The following is a 23,965-nucleotide window of genomic DNA, read 5'->3' as shown; positions in this document are numbered from 1 at the left end:
CAGTAACAACAGATTAACTGTGGAATATGATGCTAGTCACAAAGAAATGTTATTAAATTGACGTAGAGCTGTAGTATTAACTATACATTCTGCCCCTGAGCCAAGTGAAATCTATCTATCTATCTATTGCCAGACACCATAATCCCGAAAGAGGTGGCCGTTTGTCTTTTGAGTTGGTGTTTTACGGGGAGGGGCACTAACCCTCCGCCAACCCAATTGTTTTTAAGCCACAAAAAGGACGGAAATCTGTGTCAAGCCAAAGTGAAAGAACTATAGGCACGTACAAGAGGCCGATTCAAAGCTAAATAAAATCGTATGGAGGCAGCAAGAATAAACCAGATTATACGTCATCGCAGTGACTCGATAAAATGGTCGTGGACGTCATAACTACTTCAATACGGTGATGTCTATTATTTCAGTATTACTACCTCCACACGATTTTATTCAGCCAGGGAGAGACTTTTCGAACATGAGGAGTTCAATTCAGTTTCATTAACCAGATCACTCTAATGACGTATTTTATGTTGTCGTATTCCTACTGTCAGACGATTATATTCAGCTTGAGCAAGACTTTGATCTGGTGGAGATAGATACAACCTTCAGTGAATAGAGTCGTCTGGGTATAGCAAGAATTAAAATAAAAATTACCATGGACTCAAACTATCTTCCTTGATTCTGTCGTTGACGAGAAGCCTGCACGCGGTGGTGCTATGCACCGTGGATGGAGCGATGCAGCTGCAGCGTCCACCCACAAGTCTAACCTCCTTTTTCTCTGAGCCTTGTAGTAGGAAGGACTCTGGTCTGATCCTGGTGAGGCGCTGTCTGCCACAAAGGGATGCCAGTTCCCTACACGGTGTATGTAGTTTTTTTTTTTTTTTTTTTAGCAGAAAGATTTAAAACTTCCGTTATTTCTTTGTTGTCTAACCTACACCCTTTGCAATTTTCATGTTTTAGTGATGGGATTATGCTGTTGAACATGAGTACAGCCGAAGCTTCCAACAAATATAATTTTCACAACAGAGCAATAGTCAGAATCGTCCAGTTCTGGCGTGAAGCCAAATCACATGTCACGGTCCGTCGTCGGTTCTGCCGGGATTAAGCTGTCGAGTTTCTTTCCAGTTATTACAGAAGGACTTGCCATGACCCAAAACATCCAGTGAAAAGGAGGACTATTTTTTGGTCCTGAAGGTATGTGGCGGACAGAGATCTTGAGAGGCCGGAGTAAAATCTCTTTTATGAGCGTGTGTCTTTGAGTAATCTATCAAGTTTCGTTTCAGCCACTACAGTAGAGCTTATAGGGAGTGCACACAAAAATATAGAACTGTTGACTGATTAATTTCGTACCGTTTTAGTCACTACAACAGCTGTTGTACAGAAAGCACACTAACATATGGACTCCCTGACTGTGAACAGTCTTCATGTGTCGAATCAATTATACCACAAGCATTTAGTGCAAAGCAAGGTGAGAGAACAGCTTACTAACCGCACAAGATTATGAACTGTGTGATGGTGGATGAAAGGATGTTTTTATGACGTGTCGGTGTGTCTAGTAGAGGATCAGTAAGTGTGTATTGGCGTAATCTGAATCATCACACTACTTCCAGACCCAGTCTTGGATTCAACTTGTGTCATTCCGGACAACAAACAACTCCAGCTACTGTACCACCACCACCAGCGCCTCCTGCAGCCACCATGGAGGACAACTTTGACACCATCCTGACCAAACTGGGCACCGGAAAGTGGACAATGCTCTACGTCCTCTCCATGATGTACTGTAAGACTCCACTGTTTTATTATTATTATTATTATTTTATCATGATCATCATTATTATTATTATTATTTAGAACTCCACATTCTGTGGTACATCTATCTGTCTATCTATTTATCTATATATAGATAGATAGATAGATGTAGATAGATAGATAGACAGGTAGATATACCGCATATATATATATATATATATATATATATATGGAGCCTCTGTGGTACAGTGGTAAACTGTGCGTGTTCATACACTGAAGAATGAGGGTTCACGCCCCGCCAGGGTAATAAACTTTGGGAGCGTTCTTCTGGCCATGTACTGAATTGGCCGACACAAGGGGTGCTGTGGTTGAACCAGTGTCGCATACTATAAAGTATGCTTGCACCCAGTCGGCTTGCGCAGGCTGATTACACTTGGTTCACAGACTACACACACATTCAAAGCCACTCCAACACAACAATTACACTTACTAGCACTTCTCACCCTACATACAATCTCTGCTAGACAGCCTAAGCCACTTGGTAGAGATACATTGGCTGTATCGTCCCCACGTCGGTAGGGATAGGCCGGTCCTGCAGTGGACACTCAAACGGCGCGAGGGACACAATCTGGACGCATTTTGCAGTGGTACTACTACTCTGCGGCCAGGTTGTGTTAGGAAGAATACTGCCACCGTATTCCCTGCGTGTCGTAAAAGGCGACTAAAAAGGGCGGGGTGAGGGGACTAGGGACCCCCTCCTCTGTATTTTAGTTCCTAAAAAGAGACAGGCCAGAGAAAGGGATGGGGGATTGAGTTACCCCCTTACCCTGAAGATTGGGTCTATGAATGTGCGTGGATGTAGTGCGATTGAGGCTAAAAGGGAGGAGATTAGGAGAATGTTTGTGAGAAGAAAGTTGGATGTGTTAGCTTTGAGTGAAACGAAGATGAAAGGGAAGGGTGAGTCTATGTTTGGAAGTGTGAATGGAAGATTGTCAGGTGTTGATAGAGGAAGGGAAAGAGAAGGTGTGGCCTTGTTAGTGAGTCCGGAAGTACAGCAGTGTGTGATTGAATGGAAGGAGGTGTCATCGAGACTGATGTGGGTGAAAGCGAAATTTGAACGTGAGTTGTGGGTGTTTGTGAGTGCATATGCGCCTGGTAGTGAAAGGGATGAGGAAGAGAGTCTTTCTGGAATGATGTTGATGAGTGTCTGCAGAGTTTTGGAGCGAATATGAATGTGGTAATGATGGGAGATCTGAATGTTAGAGTGGGAAATGTACCAGTTGAAGGTGTAGTTGGTATGCATGTGTGCCTGGAAGAAATGAAAATGGGGAACGAATGATAAGGATTTGCGTTGAGCGAGAGATGGTGATTAAAAACATGCTGTTTGAGAAGAAAGATATTTATAAGTATACATGGGTGAGACAGGAGGGTGGAAGGGTTGTTGATAGAGCTTTGATGGACTATGTGGTTGTGTCCAGGAATGTAATAGGAAGATTGTTGGATGTGAGAGTTCGTTCTGAGAGGGGAGGGCGAAGGTATGTCTGACCACTACCTGGTGGAGGGAAAGTTAAGAGTAGGTAAGAGATGGGTGAGAGCTAGGAGGGTTAGGTGTAGCAGGGAGGCTTTGAAAGTGAGTGAATTGGATCAAAGAGAGAAAATGATAGAGTATCAGGAGAAATTGAAAGATGAGTGGAACGCTATGAAAGATCAGGAAAGTGGCAGTGTGGAGGAGGAATGGCAGTTGTTTAAGAGTGCTGTGGTGGGGCATGCAGAAGAGGTGTGTGGTGTGAGACGTGTGGGTGGTGGTGTAAGAAAAGGAAGTGAATGGTGGTGCGAGGAAGTAAGTATGGCTGTGGGTGAGAAGAGACGTGCATATGAAGTGTGGCTGCAGAGGAAGGATGAGGTGTCATATGAGAGGTATAAGGAAAAGAGGAATAGGGCGAGAAGGGCTGTGCGTGATGCTAAAGTGACAGCAGATGAAAGGTGGGGTAGGCGGCTGACTGTGAATTTTCAACGGAATAAGAAAATGTTCTGGGAGGAGGTTAAAAAAGGTGCGAAAGGGAGAGTCTGGAAAGGAAGAGCGAGTAAAAGCAGAGGATGGAAGGATGTTAATTAAGATGGATACAGTAAGGAAGAGATGGGCAGAGTATTTTGGCAGATTGTTAAATGTAGAGGAGGAAAGGGTAGCTGAGACTGTGGCGGATGGAAGGGTGCAGGGAATAAATGTGTTGGGAGAGTTGAATGATTCTTTGATCACGAAGGAGGAAGTGGAGAAGGCAGTCAAGGAGATGAGAACAGGGAAAGCTGCAGGTATGGATTTGTGTGCTGTGGAATGCCTGAAGGGTGGTGGAGTGACTATTGTTGACTGGTTAGTAAGATTGTTGAATGTGTGCTTTGTGAAAGGTATGGTGTCAGTTGACTGGGCAAGTGCTTGTGTGGTCCCGTTGTATAAAGGCAAGGGTGGTAAGTATGAATGTACTAGCTTTAGGGGTAAAAGTCTGTTGAGTGTTGTAGGTAAGGTGTATGGTAAAGTGTTAATTATGAGAGTTGGAGAGGGTACAGAGGGAGTGATTGGTGATAAGCAGTGTGGCTTTAGGAGAGGGAAAGGATGCGTGGATCAGGTGTTTGCTGTGAGACAAGTGTGTGAAAAGTATTTAGCGAAAGGCAAGGGTGTGTTTTGGGCATTCATGGATTTAGAGAAAGCGTATGATAGAATTGATAGGGAGGCTTTGTGGACTGTTTTAAGATTGTATGGACTTGATGGTAGGTTACTAAAAGGGGTGAAGAGTTTTTATGTAAATAGTAGAGCGTGTGTAAAAGTGGGAAATGCTGTGAGTGATTGGTTTCCGGTGAGACTGGGGCTGCGACAGGGATGTGTGATGTTGCCTTCGTTGTTTAATATTTATATGGATGGTGTTGTAAGGGAGGTGAATGCAAGAGTTTTAGGTGGAGGTCTGAGTCTGGTGCATGTTGATGGTGGAGAGTGGAATCTGAAGCAGCTGCTGTTTGCAGATGATACTGCACTGGTGGCTGATTCAGAAGAGAGATTGAGACAGTTGGTAGAGGAGTTTGGAAGGATGTGTGAAAGGAGGAAATTGAAAGTAAATGAGAATAAGAGTAAAGTGATGAAGTGTACGAGGTTGGTAGATGGTAAGGGGATGAATACAGTTTTGAATGGTGAGTTGCTTGAGGAGATGGAGTGTTTTAAATATTTAGGGTCACATGTTGCTGTGGATGGAAGAATAGATGCAAAAGTGAAGTTTAGAATAAATGAAGTAGGTAAGGTGCTGGGAGGAATGAAAAAAATGTTTAGATGTTGTTCGCTTAGAATGGATGTAAAGAGAAGGCTGTATGAGGGTGTTGTGGTACCGACTGCATCATATGGGCTGAAACATGGAATATGGGTGTAGCAGAGAGGAAAAATTTGAATGTAATGGAGATGAGGTGTATGAGGAGTATGTGTGGAGTGACGTGTATGGATCGAGTGAGAAATGATAAAATGCGAAGGAGAACTGGAGTTTTTCGGGAGATGGCTGATCGAGTTGAGCAGAGGCTGTTGCGATGGTTATGGCATATGGAGAGAATGGATAATGAGCGATTGGTGAAAAAGATAACTAGATCTGATGTGAGAGGTGTAAGGCTATGAGGGAGACCACGAATAGATTGGATGGACAGTGTGAAGAGAGCGCTGGATGTGAGAGGGATGTCTGTTGAGCAAGGAAGAGTGGCTGTGTGTGACAGAAATAAATGGAGAGAAATTGTGAATGAATCAATGATGACGCAACCCTGAGTGGATATTCTCCCGCATTTGGTCTGATCAGCTAGGCAGGTCAGGTGTGGGTAAGGGGATGGGTCTATTATTATGTGGCAGGGGTAAACCAGCTCTGCTGTCGGGCCCTGCTGCGGATGTCACTGACTGCACTGTTCAGTTGACCCTTGTATGGTGTGGTGCAGTGAGGATCTGTCCCTTCTACCCTTTGAGGCTAAGATGCGAATGAATGTGTTTGACTGGATGAGTAAATGGAGAGAGTGTCATCCTGTCTCGGCTACCTCCCTTCCCTTGGGGGAAGCAGCCTAGGTATATATATATATATATATATATATATATATATATATATATATATATATATATATATATATATATATTCCAATCCTACATTGCCCCATGAAGAGCATAGGAGCCTGGGGCTAGACAAGTTGGTCCTGACATTTAAAATGAGAGTGACCAGCCTCACTCATCCCTGAGTGGCATTACGTGAGCAATAAACCCCAATCACCCCTTGAATATAAACCTTCACCGGCTCAATCCGATTGGAGCGCCGTAATTGCTCACCAAAGTACCAAGTGCCAAAATTTGGTTATATGGTTACCAAACAACGTAGTAAATGGTTTCCTGGTGTACAGGAAAACATTTGGCTTGTCACTCAGTGGAGAGTCATCCACAGGCAGAAGAAAGAGGAAAGAATGAAGGAAAGAAAGACAGAAGAGAGAGTGTAAAGTCACCCGTAGGTAGAAGGACGAGGAAGAAATGAAGGAAAGAAAGACATAAGAGGATGGAAGGAAAAAAGGATGGAGTGGATAGGGCAGACACCTGAGAGCAGCACTACATCCAGTGAGTGGATGGTGAGTGCCTCCACCTACCATCTCATTTCATCTCTTGAGTGTCCACTCCAGGACCAGCCTATCCCTACCGAAGTGGGGACGATACAGCCAATGTATCTCTACCAAGTGGCTTAGGGTGTCTAGTACAGATTGTATGTAGGGTGAGAAGTGCTTGTAAGTGTAATTGTAGTGTTGGAGTGGCTCTGGATGTGTGTGTAGTCTGTGAACCAAGTGTAATCGGCCTGCGCAAGCATACTTTACAGTATGCGACACTGGTTCAGCCACAGCACCCCTTGTGTCCACCAATGTAGTACGTAGCCAGAAAAACGCTCTCAAAATTTTTTTACCCTGGCTGGGCGCGAACCCTCGTTCTTCAGTGTACGAAAACGCACACTTAACTACTGTACCACAGAGGCTCCATATATATATATATATATATATATATATATATATATATATATATATAATCTATCTATCTATCTATCGATCTATTTATATCTATCTATCTATATAGATATAGATATATAGATATATGTATGTATGTGTAGATAGCGACCAAGGACCGGACAAAGGACATGGTAATCGCAACATGGAATGTAAGAGATGCGAATGATGAGGTGAAAGAGAGAGATTGTCCAAGTGCTTGAGGGTGCGAAAGGGGATGTATGTGGAGTAATTGAAACTAAATGGAGAGGTGAGAGTGTGAGAGAATCGGAGTATGGATGGGGTATATGTGCATGAGTAGGTGAGAATGAGAGGACAAAAGAAGGAGTGTGTATAACTGTGGGTAAAAGATGGAAGAAGAACATAAGAGAGTATGGATCAGTTGGGTCAAGGATTGTGTGGGTAAGATTGAAAGTTGGAATACAAATATGGGCGACTGTGTGCGTGTATGCGCCAATTCAAGATTGTGCAAGCAGAGTGAGAGAAGAGTTCTGGACAAATGTGGAAGTGTGCATGGAAAAGTTTGAAAGGAATGAGAGAGTGTTTTTGATTGGTGATATGAATGGTAAAGTAGGGAATGTGAAGGTGGATGGAATAGTTGGTGAGTGGGGTGTGCCTGCTGAAATAGATGAGAATGGCACTGCGTTAGTGGACATTTGTGCTGGGAGGGGGTTGGTGATAGCCAATACCCTCTTCAGGCATAAAATGATCCACAGGTATACATGGCGAATGATGAGAAGGGTGGGTGGTGAACTGAATGAAAGGAAGGCAATGATTGGTTATGTGTGTGTGAATGAAAGGATGCGAAGATGTGTAATGGATGCAAAAGCTTATAGAGGTTGGGGGAGTGAACTTTTTGACCACTGGTTGGTGGTGGCCAGAATCAAGATCCAAGTAAGATGGAGAAATAGAAGAAGGGAAGGACGGGAAGAAGGAGTATTTGCAAGGAGAGTGGAAAGATTACAAGAGGATGAGAAAAGGGCAGAATGTAAGAGAGAAGTGGAGGAACGATTGGGCAAAAATGAATTGGAGCAGATAGGGGACGTGGAAGGTGTGTGCAGGATATTCACAGAAGAAATATGTGCAGCATGTGATGTGGTGTGTGGGATGAAGAGAAGATGGAGGGGGATGCAAGGAACAGCGTGGTGGAATGAAGAGGTGAGACAGGCTGTGGCACAAAACAAGAAACCATACAAAGAATGGATGAGAAATAGGGGCGTGAAAGAAGTTGAGAGGCGGAAGAGAGAGTTATATGTAGAAAGAAAGAGAGAGGTGAAAAGATTAGTAAGAGAGAGTAAGAAATGAGTGGATAAGGAATTTGGAAGGTATTTGACTGTAAAGTGGAGGGACTGTAAGAAAATGTTCTGAAAAGAGGTGAAGAGAGTAAGACAAGGTGGAAGTGAAGTTAACAGGGAAATGAAAGATAAGAATGGTAGATTACTAGTGGAGAAGGGAGAAAAAGTGAGCAGATGGAGAGAACACTTTAAGAATTGTTGAACATAGATGATGGAAGTAATGTGAGTATAAGTGGCTGGGGAATGGCTGGGAGAAGGAGGGAGGTGAGAAGACATGAAGAAATCAGTAGGATAGAAGTTGTGGAAGCAATGAAGAAAGTTAAATTGGGGAAAGTCCCAGGAATTGGTGGAGTGTGTGGTGAAATGCTGAAGCATGGGGGAGAGATTGTAGTAGAAAGGATGTGGAAGAGGTGCAGATTGGCCTGGGAGGAAGGTAGTGTCCCGGAGGATTGGAAGTCAGGTATAATTATTCCCTTGTACAAAGGAAAAGGGGAAAAAGAAGTGTGTGGTAATCATAGGGGCATTTGTCTTCTTAGTGTAATAGGAAAAGTGTATGGTAAGATACTTACTGACAGAGTTATAGTATGAACAGAGGAATTAGTTGGAGAAGAACAGGGAGGCTTTAGGAAGGGAAGAGGTTGTGTAGATCAAATATTCATTCTTAGATCTTTAGTGGAAAAGTTTCTAGAGAAGGGAACGAAGTTGTATGCGGCTTTCATGGATTTGGAGAAAGCATATGACAGGGTCAATAGACAAGGATTGTGGAAAGTACTAAGAATATATGGAGTAGATGGGAAGTTGTTGAATGCTGTGAAGAGTATGTATGATGGTGCTAAGGCTGCAGTGCGTGTGGATGGTGAACTAAGTGAATTTTTCTCTTTGAAGGTTGAGTTGAAACAGGGATGTGTCATGTCTCCATGGTCGTTCAGTCTGTACATGGATGGGGTAATAAAAGAGGTACAAGCTAGGGTAGTGGATGTTGGAGTGGCCCTGGTGAGAGAGGGTAGTGTTTGGAAACTCCTTGTACTGTTGTTTGCAGGTGATACTGTGTTGTTGAGTGAAAACGAATGGGAGCTGCAAGGGTTGGTGGATGAGTTTGGGTGAGTGTGTAAGAAACGGAATCTAAAGGTGAATGTAGGGAAGAGTAAAGTGATCGTCTTTGTGAGAGGTGAAATCAGTGAATGTACAGCGAGGTTGGATGGTGAGGAATTGGAAAATGTGAGTACGTTTAAGTACTTGGGTAGTGTGATGAGTAAGGATGGAGCTTTGGAGGCTGAAGTGCTTGAAAGGGTACAACAGGGAAGAGAGGGTGCTGGTTCCTTGAAAGCAGTGATAAGAAACAGGGAAGTGAGCATGGAAGTGAAAAAGTTACTACATGACAGTATTGTGATACCATCTCTCATGTTTGGAAGTGAAGCTTGGACGTTGCTGGAAGGACACAGGTCAAGAGTGAGAGCAGTGGAAATGAGTTATGTAATAGGAGCCTGTGGAGTCACATGGAGAGACAGGCTGACAAATGAGGATATAAAGGAGCGTTGTGGTGTGGATGTGGATGTGATAGGAAGCCTTCGGAGGAACACACTGAGGTGGTTTAGCCATGTGGAGAGGATGGAGGGTTAGAGACTGACAAAGAGAGTGTATGTGAGTGAGATAGAGGGGGGGAGAGGGAGGGGGAGGCCAAGTATGAGATGGAGGGATGGGGTGGAGAGGTATATGAGAGAGGGGGGTGTGAGTTGCGAGCAGGGCAGTGAAATGGCGGGGGACAGGGCGAAATGGAGGCGATTTGTTTGTGCCCACCCCGAACGGGATTGAGGCGTCTGGCAATAGATAGATAGATAGATAATAATAATAATAATAATAATGATAATAATAATAATAATAATAATAATAATTATTATTATTATTATTATTATTATCAGCAGCCGCAGCAGCATTATAGTTGTTGTTGTTGGTGGTGGTTGTGGTGGTGGTGGTTGTAGTAGTAGTAGTAGTAGTAGTAATAGTAGTAGTAGTAGTAGTAGCAGTAGTGTAGCAGCAGCAGTAGTAGTAGCAGTACCAGCAGTAGCTGTATTTTACTACTATTCCTCCTCCTCCTCCTCTTCCTTCTCCTACCACTACTACGACGACGACTGTTATTATCAGTGCAGTTTCCAGACGATATGAATTAGTTTAGGATACTAGGTCGAACTGGAAAGTTCTGAAAATCTTTCACTTCTAGAGGACCTTTCAAATGCAAATAAAATCGTCTAGAAGTAGCAAGACTGGCTATGCACGTCCCCTGTGATGTAAGATTCACATCAGTTCTCATTATATTCGCATATTAGTCTTTTCACTTGAACTTGGCCTAGATTTTTTTTCTTTGGCAGCTTATTTCGGATACCTCATTGGCAGAATAAGGTAATAGTTTGGCTGTGCATCCATCCATAGGATTTCTCCGTGACCAGCACCATATTCTAGTGTTAATCTTTTGTTATATATCAATATGAAAGTTGGAGTGTTGGCAATTTTTCAGCCAAGACAGAGTAAAAACGGTATAATATTACAGTCAGTCCTTATAAGTCAAACATGTGCTCAATAACAGTGCAAATCTGTGCATGTTACTGGTGCTGTAAAGTAGGGGAACCGGCAGATCTGCTTTAGTGTTATCAAAAGACCTACTGTATCATTTATTGTGCATTTTACCCCTCCTGTCCGGCGACCTTTTTTTTTTTTTTATTAATTATTTCGCCATGAAAATTCATTCAACGATTAAATTCAACAATGATTTGGAAAGTGTTATTTAAAATTATATTTGACCTCCCTTGTTTGAAGTTTGTCTTAAGCTGAACAAAATCGTTTGAATAAAGCTATAGTGACATACAACTTAAGTCATCGGACTGAAGGAAGTACTGTATTAATAAAACTAAGCCTTACAAGGGCAAGTCCAAGCTATAGGCCTTTCAAAACCATGTTGTCTGGTACAGTTGATATATACTTGCTATTACCACACAATTTTATTCAGTTTAGGAAAGAACTTTATTACAAGGGTGTCACTGAAGCTGTATCCAAAGCCTCCAATATGAGGCCCCTTTTAAGATGAATAAAGTGGAATGGAGACAGTGATAACAAAATAATTCGAAGCCATTGATGTGCAGGGGTGTAACGTAAGGATAGTCTTTGGAGTCTAACTTGGCTCAAAATACAATGAATGATGAATCGTACTACTAGATTTACACCCCACTATACTGTTAGCCAGAGAAAGTGCGGTGGATAGATAGTAGAGCCGTAGCATTGTCTTCTTCTGTCAGTGAAAAGATAAGCTGCAAAAGACGAAAATCTGGACCCAGATAAGACGAATGACCTATGGTCTACCATGCGCGAGCATAGTAAAATATCATGTCTCCCCCACTCCATGCACAGTCATGGCCCCCCCTCAAAAAAAAAAAAGGATAGGCTTAGTTTGTAAGGTATTGATTAACCACTTCAGTCTGTTGAAGTATTTTTACTTCCATTGTTGCAACGTTCAGAAAAATTTGTTAGATTTAGAGAGGCTTTTCGAACTGGGGTGGTGAGATACAGTCTTCAATAATCCCTGCACAACAAAAGATCTGCCTCAAGGAGAAAAAAAAAAACATGGAGGCAGCAAAAATAACCCAATTAAATATGTAATCTGATACAGGAGGTTATTGTTTTTTTTTTTTTTTATGCGAGGAAGAAGGAATCAAAGGCCATGAGCCCGCAATAACAGTTCCCTCCAAGAGAAAAACAAAATACGATAGAGAGCCAAACTCAAGATCCGACCATTTCGAGATGCCTGGATACAATGCGTTTGAAAGACTGGAGATCATAGGCAGCAGGAAATACAGACAGAGGGAGACAGTTCCAGAGATGACCTGTTGCATAAATGAAGGACTGAGAGTAAAGGTTAACTCTTGCATTGGAGAGTTGGACAGAAAAGGGATGAGAGTTTGCTACTAGACGGGTGTTACGCGCTCGTCGTAGAGGTGGAGGAATCCATGCAAACAGTTCAGAGGAGCAGTGACCATTAAAGTAGCGATAGAAAAGAGATAAAGATGCAACAGTGTGGCGAAGAGACAGAGGTTGAAGTGAGTCAGTAAGAGGAGGAGAGTTAATGAGACGAAAAGCCTTTGACTCCACCCTATTGAGAAGAGCTGTATGTGGGGAGCCTCCCTACACATGAGAGTTGTACTCCACACAGGGGTGGATAAAACCCCTGTATAGAGTCGACAATTGTGCAGGGGTAAAGAAAGAATGGAGTCGGCTTAGCACACCTAATCTCTTGGAAGCAGATTTTACAAGAGATGTAGCATGATCTTTCCAAGATAAGTCCCGAGTAAATGAAACCCCAAGCATGTTCAAGGATGATGCAGGATTAAGCTGAACATTATTAAACATTAGTGGGTATACCTGTGGGAGATTTTGTCGGGTTGATAGGTGTAAGAACTGAGTCTTAGATGCATTAAAAACAACCAGATTATTTTTATCCCAGTCAGAGATACGAGCCAAGTCAGACATTAGGTGTGCCATAGCCTCATCCCTTGTTTGTTGAAGTAACTGCTGAGATGGACGTTGCGGGAACCGAATGGAAAGGTGAAGGGTGGAGTCATCAACGTATGAGTGGATAGGGTTAGATGTACAGCTTAGAAGGTCATTGATGAATAAAAGGAAGAGAGTTTGTGATAGGACAGAGCCCTGAGAAACACCATTGTTGATAGTTCTAGGAGAAGAATGATGGCCGTCTACAACAGCGGCTATAGAACGACCGGATAAGAAGCTAGCAATGAAGGCACAGATAGAAGGATAGAAACCGTAAGAGGGCAGTTTGGAAATTAAAGATTTGAGCCAGACTCGATCGAAAGCCTTAGAGATGTCAAGTGCAATGGCAAAGCTTTCGTCAAAGTCCCGAAAGGAGGATGACCATGAGTCTGAAAGGAAGGTGAGAAGATCGCCAGTGGAGCGTCCCTGACGGAACCCATACTGAAGATTAGAAAGAAGGTTGTGATAGGAAAGATGTCTTAAAATTTTCCTATTGAGAATTGACTCGAAAACTTTTGAAATACAGGACGTTAAAGCAATTGGACGATAGTCAGAGGGTTGGGAGTGGTCACCCTTCTTTGGGACTAGCTGAATGAGAGCAAACTTCCAGCAAGAAGGAAAGGTACAAGTTGACAGACAAAGGTGAAAGTGTTTGCCTAGGCAGGGTGTAAGCACAGAAGCACTGTTCTTGAGAACAAGAGGAGGGACTCCATCAAGCCCATATGCCTTGTTAGTATTGAGACCAGTGATGGTTTATCATTACCCAAATACACCCAAAGTATTCCACTGATTTTTTAAATATTCATACATTTGGCTTGTCATCGTCAAGATATACCAAAACTTATTCAAACACTTTTCTTAGTTTGTACTAGGTACAATATTTGGGTTCCCATCGCCCAAATAGGGCCAAATATATTCTAATGAAATATTGTGTTTAAATTGATTGACGTATTTGGTTTGTCATTGCCTAGATATACCCAGACTTATTCGAAGGACATTTTTGTTTTTAGTGATAATAAATGTAGCTTGCCGATTCCATTATGTATGCAAAATTATTTTAAAAACAAAACAGACAGATGGTCAAATTATCTTCAGTTATAGAGGTCTCCATCGCACCCATTCCTTACCAGCTTATTTCTGCATGTAGCTCGTCAATAGTCCCATCTGTGTTATTTATGCAGTATTAGATGTTAAAAAAAACGAGAGAGAGAGAGAGAGAGAGAGAGAGAGTCTGCAAAATATTTCACTAAGAATGAGGTGCTCACAGTCCTTCAAAGCTGACGAGAATAATGACTGAAGAATCGATCATCATCATCATAGCCTCTTTCCACCACCAGGGTACTCCTTGCTGCCATACCACGCTATAGCAGGTGTGTTTATGGCCCCACCTATCAACCACACGTGCATTCTCCCGCCCCACGCCATCACCCCCACCCTCGTACTTCCGCCAGACGCCCAGCAAACACCCGCCAACATCTCCTACACCTCACCTCCTGACCAGCCCCACGCAGAGTAAGTTATGTAGATAGGCCTCACTCTCTCTCTCTCTCTCTCTCTCTCTCTCTCTCTCTCTTTGCTGCCTCCTTATGACTAGAACAAAGCACTTAAATTGCACGCTCTAACCCTTTTTCCGTGTAACTCTTACAGCAACAGTTAACTGGTACTCTCCTTCTTTCATGTGTGCAACTGAAAAACAAGGGAGATATTGAAGAAGGTGAGCTATTACGAGCAGTTATAGTACGCAACATAATCGTGATGTTTTAACCCACCGCAACCCAGTGCCGTTTTAATATTCACTATAAATTGATTGCGAAGTGTTTGGTAGGTGTAAGAGTGAAACAAACGTACATACAGACAATCACATAGTGCACATTAAGCTTAACTGACCTTTTAAATCGTCCCCTGGGTAGAGTACTGGTGTTATTACCTAGAAGTTTCATTTCAGAGCAAGACACTTCCCCCCTTACTGATCAGTAACGTTTGTGCCTTATGTGAACACATTGTTATTTTGCACAGACTACCATGAGATAGTTTTTTTCAGCTGAGGGACACTCCAGCACCTGAAAGGTTGAAAACTAAGTCTATTAACCCTCTGCACTCCTAGAAATTTCTTCAGCTTTATGTAATTGGCGGGATTTAGCCTAAATAAGATGCCAAAGTGCGTCCATGGCAGTAAAAAAAATTAACTTCCTTGAGGAGGCAGATTTATCCTTGTTCGATGGGCCAATTGATGGACGATTCCGAGATAAATGTCTAAAAGATGAAATGCTATTCAGGAGGTGTGCTTTGTAGAGGGCGATTATGGCCTGATGGGCAATTCAGCATACGATCCAAAGATGAAACAGGGCAGGGAGACTTGAGGTGTGCTGATTTCCTAACTATTTTTTTCCTGCAGTGAGGTTTTACTGCCAGATTCTGGTGTGGTGTTATTTTCTCGGACAATGAACTGGCAAATCTATAGAAGTTTCAGCTCCCTTTCATCTAGAGGGAGGGACCTTTACTAGCTGTTTCAATGGAAGTGGCGGAAATACTTGATTACCTGTAGGTAATAATGGGTGTCCAGGGACTGGTAAGGATTTACGATGGGGGGTGCTGCGGATGTCACTGATTGCATTGCGCAGTTGACCCTTGTGCGGTGTGGTGCGGTGAGGATCTGTCCGTTCTCCCCTTTGAGGCTAAGATGCGAATGAATGTGTTTGAATGGATGAGTAAATGGGGAGTGTGTCGTCCTGTCTCGGCTACCTCCCTTTCCTTGGGGGAAGCAGCTTAGGTATATAGATAGATAGATAGTGCTACTATAAAGTGGATGAAAACAGTAGCGCTAACTTACCAAACCCTCTCTCTGCCCTTCCCCCTTCTCTCTCAGTGACTCGTGCAGCTACCTGGTTGAGGACGCCTCAACAGGCCGCCTGGAGGAGCAGCCGTGCACACAGTGGGCCTTTGACACATCCATCTTCACATCCACAGTCACTTCAGAGGTCAGCATCAACCCACACTTTACACTGACAACCAATAATTTCATCTCGTCAGCATTACAACGTCTTTTCATTCTACTTATGCCACAATTAGACGATTCAAACTAATGCTGTAACACCTCTCCCATTGAGGGGGAGAGAAACAGTCTCTGTCAACCTCCTCATCAAAAATTCCCCTAAAGCTGATTAACTCATCCAGCAGAACCAAGATTGAAATATAAATGATTTGTTTTGGAACTGAAGGGTTAAGAATCCATAATTATAACCCTTCCCATTAACTTTCTCAGCATCGATATTATGCATTGCATTAACATGTTTCATTTCATTTCATTTTATTTGGTTTATAAAGGCCTTAACATGCATGCATGCATGCATCGGCCTTGATTAACTAATGGCGGCTCTCCATGCTGCTCGATCTCTAGTAGCCTCCCTATTCCGTCCCTTATCCATGAGGTTGTACTCTATGACCTCGTCCCAGGTCTTTTTTGGTATGCCTCTTGCAACCCTACCCTCAGCATTCATACCTTTCTTTCTCTGAACCCAGACGTCATTCTCTATCCACTCCACACGCCCAGCCCATCTCAATCTAAACTTTTTCATTACAACACTAATACAGTACATTCAAGTCTTATCTTGCCTCTCAACTCTTCATTTGCAGTCCCGCCCACCCCAGGCCTGTCATTCAAGGATGCATTACATATCAGTCTAATTATTTTCGCCCCTGTACGTTTGAGCCTATGAATATCCTCTTCCTTTACTGCCCAGGACTCATTCTTGCACATCATTACACTCCTAACACAGGATGCATACACATGATGCATATGGAGGGAGACTCCTCCCAGCGTCAGGAGAAGCAACAGATCTTTGAGTTTCTTCCAACTGCTCCTTGCCCTTGCCACAAAGCTAACTCCAGCCCCACCTCCAGCACCTAAAATCTCCTCCAAATAACAAAGCTCCTCCACACAAGAGATTCTCCAGTAAGGTCAGTCCTTTCCAAACTCTCAGTTTCTGCATGTACCCCCCTACACACCGCACACACGAACTCAGCATTGTTTCGCAGCCTACCGATAATAACACTGCATTTCTCATTCAACCATTTATCAGAAGCACTGCACAAAGTGAGTTATTTCACACACCATTTTGGCAAACTGCGCATAGCCATACCTCCTCGCCACCAGTACTAGATATCATCACATTTCTTTTTTTCTGTGTTTGCTCTCAAATCCATGTATTCTACTTCATTGCCCCATTTCCGTAATCTTTCTTCTACCTCCCTCTCACTCTCCGTGATCAACACCAAGTCATCAGAACACAACACCTCCAATGGGAGTCCAGTTATGAAGTCACGTGAGAGTGTTTCAAACAACATGCTTATCAATTAGTAGCCTTAAACTGACTCCTGATGCCTCTCCAGGTTCATGGAAAACTCATCACTCAAATCTCTCTTCACTCTCGCCTGGATGCGAGCACCCTCATACATTGCCACAAGCACTCTAGCCAGCCACTTCTCGATCTCAAAGATTTTGCACCACTCCACTAGGATCTCTGTCAAGTGCCTTCTTCAAATCACAGAAAGAAAGGACAGCTCTCTCTTCTTTCCCGTGTATTTTTCTGAAGCTGTCTGACACCGAATATTACATCACTGGTCCCTTCGCCTGGCATAAATCAAAACTGCATCTCTTCAGTATTCACTTTCTTCCTTATCGTACCTTCCAGGGCACTCTCCATTACCTTCATTATCTGAGTCGAAAGTTTTATGCCTCTGTTATATTCTCTTTCCAGGGCATCATCCTTCCCCTTTTGCACATTTACAGTCACGCTTTTCAGTCAGTCATCTGGACCTACACTATCTATCTATCTATCTATAGCCCGACGCCCTAATCCCGCAAAGGGTGGCCGCAGACAAAACGCCTCCAAGTCGCTCTGTCACCCACCATTTGACTACCCTCCCCCCAACTCACCCCCCCCTCCCTCATATACCTCTCAACTCCATCCCTCCACCTCATCCTCGGTCTACCTCTCCCTCTCCCTCCCTCCACCTCATCTACATACACCCTCTTAGTCAGTCCTACACACTCATATATAATCGAATTTATCAAGTCGGTAATTAAATCTACTTCTGTATCTCCTGAGGCCTTCAATTTCTTGGCAGTAACAAGGACACACTCTCCGCCTTCCTCAACTCATTGCAGCTTATTGCCGTGCTCAGGGTATGAACATCAAAGGCAATGGGCCAAACACTGGATCAGATGACTCTAAGTCTTCCCTGTCCCAGTCAAACTCTTCATTCAGCAACCGAGTGTAATGCTTTCTCCAAGAATCCTTAATATCTTCACTGTCCACCACTACCCTTCCCTCATCATTCTTTACACACTGCTCACTTGTGACAAGAATGGATAGTTATATCTTTTTCATATTAACGTACTGAGAACTGACCATTGCTTTCCTTAACCCCTGAGAACGGACAATCATGCTTCCCAGAAATAATTATGTTGCCAACAGAAAATTTTACGAATTTTCCATACCTTCTTCATGAAGTCAAGGCTCATCACACACGAAACAACACACAACATCGTCAAGAAGGGTCAGACACCTCGGGGCGCATAGCCTCATTCACCTTCCAACTCCACCCACTCGGATCCTTTTGTGCAACCCTCCAGGCAGTGACTCTTCCCCCTCTAAGTATTTCCCGACAGGAGTGATCGACCTACTCCAGCCATGAGTTACTTGTCCTTCCCCACGGCCTCCTTCACCCTTCGCTCAGAGATCTCCCTTAGAGCAGGATCAGCCTCAGGAAAGCGGGCCACGTGCCCCTAGAGCTGGAGCTGACGTTGACATATTGTGTGGGTAGTAGGCCTCGATTCAGTCTTGCAGAATAGTAGCTCGTTATGCACCCAGTTGTACCAGCGATATCCGATGATCCTGAAAAGACACTTAGTACCAAAGGAGTTAATTCACTCTTTCAAGCCACTGTTTAGTACCCATGTCTCATAGACATAAAGTAAAGCAGGGAGCACCAGTGCCTTGAAGATGCTAAGTTTCATCCTACTACACAAATCAGGATAGTGTCAAATACTCGAACTGAGTGAATCCACTACCCACCAGACCAGACCAATGCGACGAGATACCTCACTGTCTGATCTACCGTTGTTATGGACCACACTACTAAGATAAATGAATCTTTCCAAGACTCCTATATCCTCACCACATGCTTCGACAGACTGAACTGCTTCATTCAACAAGCCACCAGATGTATGGACCTTGGTCTTGGCCCAAGAGACCATTAATCCCAGTGATTTTGCATTCTCGTGAAATTCCTCGAGGGAACTCATTAGTATCCCCAGCTACTCTGCTTGGATAACTGCATCATCAGCAAAGTCAAGGATGGTAACCCTGAAATTGCCAATTGATACCCTTCAGTGACTTCGACTTACAGCCCGGTCCAGCACCCAATCCAAACACGTGTTGAAAAGTGTGGTGGCAAGGATACATCCCTGTCTTACACAAGAACTACCAGGAAGAAGTCGGATGTTCCCCTCCCCCACACTTGACAGCACTCTCAGTGTTTGAGTACAAGCCAGCTATCAGTCGGAGTATCCTTCAGGAATCCTATGGAATGGCAGGAGTTCCCACAGTATCTCCCGATTTACTGAGTCAAACGCCTTCTTGAGATCCACATAGGATGCTAGCAGACCTTGTCGAAACTCAAGACAGCGTTTCACAAGAAGTTGAAGAGCTAGGATATGGTCAACAGTTGTCTTCTGTGGCTTGAATCCTGATTGTTCAGGCCTCTGAAACTTTAGCAAATGGTCCCGTATATGCAGCAGGAGAATGTGAGCAAGAACTTTGCCTGGCATACTGAGCACTGTAATACCACGACAGTTACATCAGTCACATTGGTCTCTTTTTCCTTTCCAGTTAGGGGTGATCAAAGTCTTTGTTCAATCAGGAGGAATTATATCAGTCTGCTAAATAGCTTCTATGACTTCATGTAAGCCCCTGATCATGGCTTCACCCCCGGCTTTTATCAGTTCTGTTGGGATGTCACAAACACCAGCTGCTCTACCACTTTTCAACCTAGCCACTGCCTTCTTGATTTCATCTAGAGAATGCATGGCTTTCTCAGCAGTGAATGGTTATACACCAGCCAACGGAAGCTCTCCACTGGGAGGTTCAGCCATATACGGCTGCTCGAAGAACTCAGCCCAACATACTCTATAATCACTTGCCCCCAACACGAGCCATCCATCTGCTGTCAAAACAGAGCTAACCTGAATGGTGGGTCTGGAGTGTAACTTCTTCAGGGCTTGATAGGCGGGTCGAAAGTCATTTGCATGAAGACGGCCTTCTACCTCCTCAGCGATTTCCTTGACGCACTTCTCCTTGTCCCTTCTCGGTGAAATTCATGCCCGTAGAGACAAAAGTCTGTGCTGTTCCCAATCCCCAACCAGTCTGGCAGTACGACTCTCCTCCAGTGTGGTCACCATCCCCTGCGAGATGAATCCCCTCCTTGATCTCAGGCGGCCTCCAGTACAGTCATCAGCTGCCGCCAGGAGAGCACGTTTAAAGGTATCTCATCGTTCCAGGATCCTCAACAATACTGAGCACTTCAAACCGATTTGAGACTACCACTGCATACTCATATGCAAACTCCTCATCCCTGAGTTTCTCAAGAAGGAATCCTCTTTGATGGCAGCTTCAGAATATCTCAGTTTTGATTTGTAGCCATAGAGTGGCAACATCATGTCTGTGATCAGTAGCAAAGAACTCTGCACACCTGGAAACCCTGCAATTTTGAAGGATCCTCCAGCGAGTACTAACAGCAATGTAATCAATCTCCTTAGCAACCCCTCCAACACTGGGATACCAAGTCTAGCGGTGAATTGGCTGTTGCAACCAGGATCCAGCAATTCTTAACTTACCGGATTTTGTGAAATCCAGAAAGTAAGAACTATTGGAATTCCTGGTTCCAAAGCCATGGAGACCTACACATTCCTGAATTCCTCCCTGTCAGCGTCAGTAACAGCATTAGAGTCACCCAAGGCCAGGAGTGTATCCTGCGAGGGGCACTGCTCCACAACAGAGTCAAGTTTGGTGTAGAATAGCTCTTTCTCTTCAAGATCACTCATCTCAGCTGAAGCATACACTGCAAGAGATGAAGCCCAAGGAGTGCTTCAATCTCACCAGCCTTATACACTCATCAACCGGAGTACCCCTGGTGACACAAGAGACAATGAGCAGCAATTGCCACAGTGACACCCCTAAGATGGACACCATCGTCACAACCAGACCATTAGTATGTGTAACCTTCACCATGTCTGGGTCGCCTCACTTCAGAGAATGCTGCTATGCCGACCCCCAGTCGCCTCAACTCTCTTGACAACAAAGGCAGCCGACTGTCCTTTGAAACATTCCAAGCCCTCATCGGCAGTGCCCTCCGAAGATTAAACCCGTGCTTGGAGCCTTGGGCTCGCGCGTCCTCTGCATCATCACGACGTGAATCAAAAGCAGGGTCTGGGCTCCAACACATCCTCTAACCTAATCAAAGCCATAACTATGTAGGGCAATGTATAATAACATCAAACGCCACATACACTAAGTGACAAAAGCTCTGCATCCTGATGAGGTCAACAGTTCTGTTATGAATCTTTGATAAATGCAAAGGATATGAGAATGCAATTAATACCAAACAATGAAAGCCTATAACAATGAAGATATAACAACTATGGTAATATCAATATAAAGTGAAAGAGTGGTGAAAACATCTAACTCAACTATTTTATAGATGTACCTGTGTATAGAGTAAAAACTACAAAACAAAGAAAGGTTCCTCGTGCAAATTAATATAGAGCTGTTATCTACCCACTCTTGCAAACTAAGTAACTTAGAATGCTGAACCACAATTAATCATAAGCTAGTCATCAATAATATAATATAACGGATACTTGAGGACAGTAAAATAGAAATGCTCAGGCGAAGTTGCATCCATTGTGCCGCCTCCATACCTTCCACTGAGCTACACAGACATCTGGTAGCACTCATGACAGGAATGTCATGTGCTGTATTGCACAACTTCCACCTATCAGATATCTGTTTATTCCCAGAACTGCATCTCTTTGGAACTTGCTTCCCCAGAGTTGTTTCCCCCCAAACTTCAACCTACAGCTGTTCAGGTACAATTGTTGCAGATTTTTTTATGAATGGAGGACACCAGTAATCTGGTGTATGGATTATTCGTTGTATTCATTTGTTTTTCCTTCCTCTGATCTGTTGTTTTAAAAAAATCCACACAACAGGCCAATGGAGAGCTCACAAATTAATACACATATAACAGCACTAGTATGATCCTAGAGAAAAGCAATCTTTTCCTCCATTCTCCAAATTGTTACACTTAGTAGCATGAGTCAGAGCGTACAGTACAAGCAGTACTTTTTCCGTAGAAACTGATAAAGATCCTTAACCCTTTCCTGCTCAACTGATGGTCAAGTGTGGTCAGCTGAAGAGTCACTTTGAGTAGTATTCAGCAAGAATCAAACCTGGCTCATAACTGAGGCTAATCATATATCCTGCAGCAATGACTTAGTGTCTAAGCTGAGTTAAGTGGTTCCGTCCCGTTAGGTAAAGACAAACTAACTAAACTGGGGTTATGTCAATTCCCTCTCACGCTAGTCACGCCACTCTTGCACATTAGCTATTACTGATGTATGCACAGCAAAGAAACAGCAGCAATAGCCTTCATTACGATGTGTGTTTGTGTGCATGCCAACAGTTCCAGCTGGTGTGTGGTAGACGGTTCCTGCGTGCCACCTACCAGAGCATGTACATGTTTGGCATGCTGGCGGGTGCATTCTTTAATGGATTTCTCGCAGACAAGTAAGTACACCTCTGAAATCACTAATGTTTTACTCACACTTGTATGCTGTAGTTTGTTCACCTTTACTTTATGAAGATTTTCATCCTTTTGTAACTTATTTCACAAAGTTCAGTGACCGAATATGATGAAACTGCAGATCTCCTGCCTTCCATAGTACTTCTTCATGACTAGCATCATGTTAGATCATTAATCTCTTGCTAACCTTCTTAGTTTCAGATAGTAAGATGGAAATTTTTAACCTGTTTAAATGAGACCGAGTAGGATAGTAAGCTACTCATACATTGAGTTTACTCAAAAATAGAAATTTGTTCATGATATGGGAGAACTTTTATACTTAGTCTTTGGGTATGTATGGTAGGTACGGGCGGTGGACGTTGGTGGCAATATCTTCAGTGATCTACTCAGTGGTGGCGCTGGGGTCGGCTTGGCTTCCCACCCTGGCCTGGATACTGGTGGCACGCTTCGTGCTTGGCATCATGCACCCTGCATCTCTCCAAACAGGATATATTCTAGGTAACTTTTGGGCGTCACAAACGTTAGTAGCAGTTTACCCCACAGAATTTTTCCTGCTCTCTTGAGGGGAAAGTGTGAAGAGGGAATAAAGGAAGCTATTTTTTCTATACATAGAAAATGAATCAAAGACTCAAAGGTTCAAGAATGGCTAACTTTATCAGCTCACTGGTTGTAACTGTCACCATCAGTATACTAGACTGTTAATTAGGAATGTGCAAAAAAAAAAAAAAAAAGAAGAGGTGTGACGGCTCTTCAGTCAGTGACAGTACATCCCAGTGACTCACCAGTGTCATTGTCGTAGCTAACCATGCCCGGGGTGGTCATGCCAGTGTTGTATAGAAGGTTAATGAGAACTATAGTCAATTCATACAAGTATATGATGAATGAATGAATTCCCAGATGCCATTTTGGATCAAAGAGACGTGTCCCCTTATGGATGAAGAGTAGATTAAATTTTAATATAGGTCAGAGAAGAGGAATATATAAAAAAGAAGGTGAGGGGTAAGTAAAATATTAATCTGCTTTTCTTAATCCTTCATTAATCAGCCTCAGTCAGTAGTACAACCTCTTCTTAAAAAAAAAAAACAATAATTTATTCTAGGCTAACAGATCTGCAGACACACCATAACTAATGGGTGTTAGTCCCTCACTCGTTAACTGTAGGTAAATCCAAAGTCCTGGGCGATATTGCAGATATGTATTTACACAAGAACAGCACAGGTCTTGCCTCCACCATCCACCCTTGTCTCTGGCCTGCTTGCCGGCCCGCTCCTATCTCCTTCTCTAGAAAAAGACTGTGTAGGCAGAATTTGAATTACACCAGACCTTACGTATGGGAATTAGGCCACGTACATCCTACTTAGAACACGCTTACATGCTTCTGGTTTATAAGTGGTTACAATTTTCCATTCTGCAATAGAAAAATTGTGTCTCTTGACACAATGGTGTGCACATTATATAAGTGGCATAGGTATACTGCGGGT

At 43.4% G+C, this 23,965-nt stretch overlaps 1 protein-coding gene across 1 annotated transcript in view; it reads left to right on the top strand.

Moving 5' to 3' along the window:
* The first annotated feature begins 1,624 nt into the window (after positions 1-1,624).
* LOC145406636 (organic cation transporter protein-like) overlaps positions 1,625-23,965 on the top strand; it is a 64,877-nt gene continuing 42,536 nt past the window's right edge. The window contains exons 1-5 of the mRNA XM_080277714.1: positions 1,625-1,774; positions 13,958-14,132; positions 15,487-15,598; positions 22,365-22,468; positions 22,828-22,982. Coding sequence (XP_080133840.1) covers positions 1,693-1,774; positions 13,958-14,132; positions 15,487-15,598; positions 22,365-22,468; positions 22,828-22,982 — 628 coding nt within the window. The 5' untranslated portion in view covers positions 1,625-1,692. The remainder of the gene's footprint in view (positions 1,775-13,957; positions 14,133-15,486; positions 15,599-22,364; positions 22,469-22,827; positions 22,983-23,965) is intronic.

This window comes from Coenobita brevimanus, chromosome 8 (genome assembly GCF_032717465.1).
Source record: "Coenobita brevimanus isolate Jiangsu-jjx chromosome 8, ASM3271746v2, whole genome shotgun sequence".
Taxonomy (NCBI): Eukaryota; Metazoa; Arthropoda; class Malacostraca; order Decapoda; family Coenobitidae; genus Coenobita; species Coenobita brevimanus.
Note: the sequence above shows the minus strand (reverse complement) of the source record. Positions and strands in the feature narration are given on the sequence as shown.